The sequence below is a fragment of the Psammomys obesus genome, unplaced genomic scaffold (genome assembly GCF_907164565.1).
Source record: "Psammomys obesus unplaced genomic scaffold, mPsaObe1.curated_primary_1811, whole genome shotgun sequence".
NCBI lineage: Eukaryota > Metazoa > Chordata > Mammalia > Rodentia > Muridae > Psammomys > Psammomys obesus.
In genome coordinates this window covers 547,157-552,936 of record NW_026592509.1, presented here as the reverse complement: position 1 = coordinate 552,936, position 5,780 = coordinate 547,157, and the positions used below count along the sequence as shown (strand labels likewise).

The following is a 5,780-nucleotide window of genomic DNA, read 5'->3' as shown; positions in this document are numbered from 1 at the left end:
CTATCTATCTATCTATCTATCTATCTATCTATCTATCTATCTATCTACCTGTCCGTCCGTCCGTCCGTCCGTCCGTCCGTCCGTCCGTCCGTCCATCCATCCATCCATCCATCCATCCATCCATCCATCCATCCATCCATCTATCTATCTATCTATCTATCTATCTATCTATCTATCTATCTATCTATCTATGGTTTATCTGACTCTTATATCCTGGACTGACCTTGAACAGGCTGTGTAGCTGAAGTGGCCTTACAGTTATGATCCTCCTGCCTCCACCTGAGTACTAGGACTACAGAATGCAGGGCAAGCACCCCACCAACTGAACTACCTATATCGCACCCCTTTTGTGCTTCAGGAGATTAAACTTCCGGCCTCCCACATGCAGGCAAGTGCTCTGTAACTGAGCTACATCACCCAGAAAAGGTATCCTGTACCCTTCCACCCCTCCCATTTAAAAAAAAAAAAAAAAACACAACTTTTTTTTGAGACAAGGTCTCACTAAGTGTTCCGTGTAGGCATCAGGTGTGGAAGCGCTCTTTAACCCATGCTAGCCTTCACCTGTAATCCTCCTGGCTCAGCCTCCCAAGTGGCTGTGACTGCAGGTCTAGTTTCTGCTGTTCGTGGCGTGTCCCAAGCTGAGCAGGAGAGCACCCTGCTCCGTCTGCCAGGCGCTGGCTGGGATTACAGGTGAGAACCAGCACACCTGGGTCTGGTGTCTCTGCATTTTCACTGAGCCTGACAGGCTTTCTTTGAGATGAGAGCTCATTCTGTTCCTAGCTTTATGTAAATGATTGCCTACTTATGACTATTCATGAGAAATGTAAATCTCTCTTGCCAGTCCCCAAAGCTCCTGGATGACATTTTCCAGGCTGTAGTCAAAGACAAGCACCTTTAACTGCATGGCTTGCTCTAGAAGAACAGATATGCTGGCCTCCTTAATTCAAAGAAGCGAGAAAAGGATGTCTGTCTGCCTGGCTTGGTCCTGACATCCCTGAGCCAATCTGGCATGAGGCTCCCTGCCTCAGCTCCGTGATGGAGAAGGCAGGGGCCGCACACTTTCTATTAATCACAGAAAGCCCTCTTCATTAGCCAGTAACTGAGAGACTGTGAAAGGAACCCATCACCACTCTCCCCGTGTTTAACTGACATTAAAAGCTGGCACAGTGGGCAGGGGCCATGTTAAGAGATGAACCTCCTACTTGATAGCTCCACCGATTACCTTCCTGGGAGCGCTGCCTGGCACAGCCCTTCATTCTTACATGAGCTGCACTCGCCTGGATGAGTGGGGTCCTTCATCCATTGGGGTCGCACCAGACTCCAAGAAACTTTCTAGGGTACTCAGGATCATTTGTAGGGACCTTCAGCTGTACCTTCACCAACTCCAGCTGTTCTGAAACTTGAGGCAATCCTCTTGCCTCAGCCTCCCAAGTGTTGGGAGCACAAGTATACACTAGCACAGTCCACCAAAATGTCATTTTTAAAAAATGTTTGATTTTAAAAAAGATTACAAACTAGAAAGAGGAGTGAATTTCACAATCATAAAAGGCCTATGTCAGCAGGCTGCCCCCAAACCCCAACCAGGAGGGGGGTTCTTTGCCATGAGCTAAGGTTACATCATCTGTGTGTGTTGGGGGGGTGAGGGGTGGGGCTCATGCATGCTAAGCAAACACTCTACCACTGAGCTACCTCCCGGCCCTCATGTCTTCGTAGGAACTCACAGTAGTAATTCCTGTGTGTTGGACAATTCTGTAAGTATTGAGGCACAGTCTCTGATGTGCTAAAAATGAAAATTAGCTGGGCCTGGTGCTCTGCACTTACAGTTTTAGGTACTGAGTCAGGAGGCTGAGGAGGCTGAGTCAGAAAGTGACATAAACTCAAGACCTTGGGGCTAGCCTGGGCAACTGAACAAAGACACCACTTCAAATAACTTCAACAGAATAGTGTCAAACTCGCTCTGTAGCTGCAGATGATCTGCAGTTCTGACCTTCCTGCCTCCACCGCTATCTGTGTTTATGTGTGGTGCTGGTGAGGAATCCAGGCACTCACACATGCTAGGCAACCACGCGAACAACTGAGCTATACTCCAAATCCCTAAGGCACGGCTTTTCGTATTTACAAAACTGTTGCTTGTACGATTATCCTATAGGTCACTTAAAGTAGGCTACCCCTGCCAATGCCCTAACGATACTACCTTCTCTGATCACTGAGAGATGTCCAGATGGCCTGCCGTGCATGGGGCACAACATGGGTGGACCCCGAGGGTTGGAAGACACAGGTGAACACAGAATAGACACAGTAGCTTCGGGCTTCGTGTCCTACTGCCTCCCAACTCCCCAGCATGAGAGCTCCCCCAGCCTGAATCTGGTACCTGCACTGGCATAGCCCAGAGGTTTGGGCATAAGAAGAAGAACCACATGAGCTGGTTTGTGTCAATGGCCACCAGGTTGCAGATCTGGCCCGCCGTCACCTCCCCCATGGACAGGGTGGAGGTGGACAAGTGCATGATTTTGTTGTAAATCTTGGTCTAGAAACGAGAGCAGAGAAGCCACATTTGTCATCGCCGCCATCTCTGTCACCACTCCAGACCTGGAAGGGGCGAGAGGCTCCGGACATCTCCACAGAGCCCTAGAGCAGTGTCGTAAGGGGCTGTCTGTCATTCCAGCGTCGCGATGATCTACACTATACATCAGTAAGCCAGGAGGCAGGGATCCAAGGCTGAAGCGGCAAGCTAATTCCCCAGCAAGCCTGACCTCTCCCCGGAGGGACAAGACGTAATTAGCTCCTAAATCTTAAAAGCAGGTCCCGGTATCTATTTGTGCTCTTGATTTACTGGGGACCAATGCAGAACACATTTAAGAGACATAAAAATGATGAAGCGAGAAGTAGCCCGTTTTATCGCATCAACTCCAGCCTGGGGCCAAGTCACTGAGCCTTGGAACAGAGCAGGGGGTCAGACCTGAAGTGAGGTCCAGTCACGAGGGTCAGCCAGCCTGCACTAGAAGCCCAGCCAGTCTGAAAATCTCCACAGGGCAGCATGGAGGGTAATGGCTGCCTGTGGGCTTGGACCTGAAAGCTTTATGTTCTGGTTGTCAGCACTTTCCAAAAAGATTGGATTTTCAAGCTCTGTGCTCTGGAACAAGGAAGAACCACATCTTGTCGCCAGTGGCCACAGGGTGCCTGCTTTTGGACACAACCGCTCTGCACTTCTGCTGCAAAGCCTTTAATCCACATTGTGTTAAGCTCAGCTTGCTTTTGTTTGTGGGTCAGATTTTTCTGAAAGCATGGGTCTCGTCTATGTCTTTCTGGGGTTTGTATACAGCAGGGGGAAGGCTGGAAATAATGTCAGTGATATTTTTGGACAAATTCATGCCCTTTCATGTACCTCACAGCTTTGTGAAATTAAGCCTTAGGGGCTAACCAGTAGCTTTCAATGAAAGAGGCATGAGTAACCTGTTAAATAAAGCAAATACACACAGGATGTGTGTGTGTGTGTGTGTAACAGGTTTCTGTTTGGTAACTTACAGGTTCTCACCACATTTTCTGTAGGTAACTTTCTGCAAATATCTTAAAGGAAAGAGGTCTTTTAAAAAGATCTACTTTGTTTCCATAATGAATGCTACCATTTCCTTTCTGTGGCATATGAATTAATCTCTCTGGTTAATGCAAGATTCAGATTGATGATAAAAAAAAAAACAGTTACAAGCTGATATATTAAAAACCCATTTGGGGGCTCTTTTAGTATAATTGGAAAATCCTGGCCTGCTGTATGAGATTGATGACATACAGATAGAAAACAGATCTGATGACAAAACTATCCAACCACAAAATTGGTTGTGGTGGCACAAGCTAGCCTATCATTGAGGGGTTGGAGCCAAGGGTAGGGTTCACCCACAGCCTGGCCCTTCTCAGCTCTGAGTCCTGAGAGGGTCTTGGTTTGTTGGGGGCGTGTCCACCCTTCCCGCCGGCTGATATCCTTGAGCAAACACTGTTTCTCCATGGAAACACACTGGGGCTCGGAAGCATCGTTTGCACCTTTGATACTATCAAGGTGAGCAGAGCTGAGTGTGGTTCTGCCCCAGTTCAAGCTGAACCTTCGTTTCTGCTCAGACTCTTCCCAGCTTCGCCTCTGAATGACTCTCACAGGATCAACCTGTGCTCCTGACGCCACAGACTATTTTTGTTAAAAAACAAAACAACCATATACAGAGAAAAGATACCCAGCCTCTAATCTGTCTGCGGAATAGTTTTGACGGATGAAGCAGCTTAGGGATTTCGTACAGCTTTGTGAAGATCAACAGGGTGGCAGAATCGGCTACTTGGCCTCCCTCTCCTCTCGGCACAAGGAGAATGTCAAGCCAGGGGCACGGAAGTGCCCCTGGAAGTGAAAGTCTCACAGGAGTATGTGGTTGCTGCACTGTCCCAAATGGGAAACACTGACAAGCTTCTATCCCAGGTGGCCCGCTCTCATCCAGGGCTCTCCATGCCAGCCTCAAGCTCAAGTCCTAATGGAAGCCTGGGGCTTCCTCACTGCCATCCTCCAGTGGGCTGAGTCCTCTCCGGCTTTGATCATCCTGCCAATCAATTCTAAAAAGTAGGACCAAGAGCTCAGACCTATCTGTCATGAATCTCTCATCAGGGACCCCAGACTTAAGAGCTCAAATGGCCCTACATGTTTTGCTGATCTGCTATGCTATAAGTTTATGTTTCTGCACTTAGCAGACTCTCTGCTAGGCCTCCAGAATTAGAGGATTCTGAGGCCACAGTCTGTGCTCAGCGAGAGAGAACTCTGCGATTGACTGGTGATGCCTGCCACTTTCAAGGGTGAGGAGGAACCAGTGACTGAGCAGCTGACATCTGTGTCAGCGTAGCCCAAGGCAGAACCTGAGTTACCATTGCTTCCAAGTCCCAACCCCAGCACTTTCCCCCACACAGCACAGGGAAGAACGTCAAAAATAAACCCACGGCAGAGTTATTCTGATCTACAAGGAGAGTTAAGCAGGCCTGCCGTGAAAGTGAAAAAGAGTTATGATGACAGTACCTGGATGGCTCCTCTCAGGTTGATCCCAGTTTCGATGGCGACATAGTACGAGGCTTGCAGGAATGTCCTTTGCAGCAGGAGGGCAAGGAACAGAAGCACAGCCAAGACGTAGGCATTGCCAAGGAACTCTTGGGATGAGACGAAGTAAACCCCGAGGAACTGTGTCTGTGGGAGAGAGAAGGCCAGGGGTGGCTGCTGCTGCCAGGGAAGTGACACTCTCAGCACACGCCACGGGGCATGCCTGGATTACTGCAGGAGCCTCCGTGTTTGCGAAGCCTGTGCCATTCTTGGTAAATAAACACTCAGAATGAGGAGGCTGGGAGACTGGACCAGTTGCTAAAGAGCTTGCCATGCAAGCTTGAGCATCTGGGTTCAATCCCAGCAGGAGAAAGCTGGGTACAGCAGTGTGTAATCCCAGGGCTGGGGAGACGGGGGGGGGATTCCCTCAGGGTAGCTGGCCAGCCAGTACCTGACTCGGTGAGTTCTGTGCTCAGTGTGAGAGCCTCTCCTTTTTGAGAGTCAGATGGCTCGGTGGATAACGGTGCTTGCTGTGCAGCCTGGCGACCCAGGTGCAGTCCCTGGAACCCACGTGAAGGAGGAAGGGGAAAACCAACTCCAAAACGTCCTCTGACCTCCACACGTGTACTGTGGCACGCTCACCCACACATACACAGCACACCACATGCACAAATAATAATAATAATAATAATAATAATAATAATAATAATAATAATAATAA

At 49.0% G+C, this 5,780-nt stretch overlaps 1 protein-coding gene across 2 annotated transcripts in view; it reads right to left on the bottom strand.

Moving 5' to 3' along the window:
• The window catches only part of Abcc8 (ATP binding cassette subfamily C member 8), a 69,493-nt gene that overhangs the window by 42,221 nt on the left and 21,492 nt on the right, over nt 1-5,780 (bottom strand). For both annotated transcript variants that reach the window (XM_055613452.1, XM_055613453.1), the window contains exons 7-8: nt 5,042-5,206; nt 2,372-2,527 (exon numbers count right to left, since the gene is read on the bottom strand). In XM_055613452.1, coding sequence (XP_055469427.1) covers nt 2,372-2,527; nt 5,042-5,206 — 321 coding nt within the window. The remainder of the gene's footprint in view (nt 1-2,371; nt 2,528-5,041; nt 5,207-5,780) is intronic.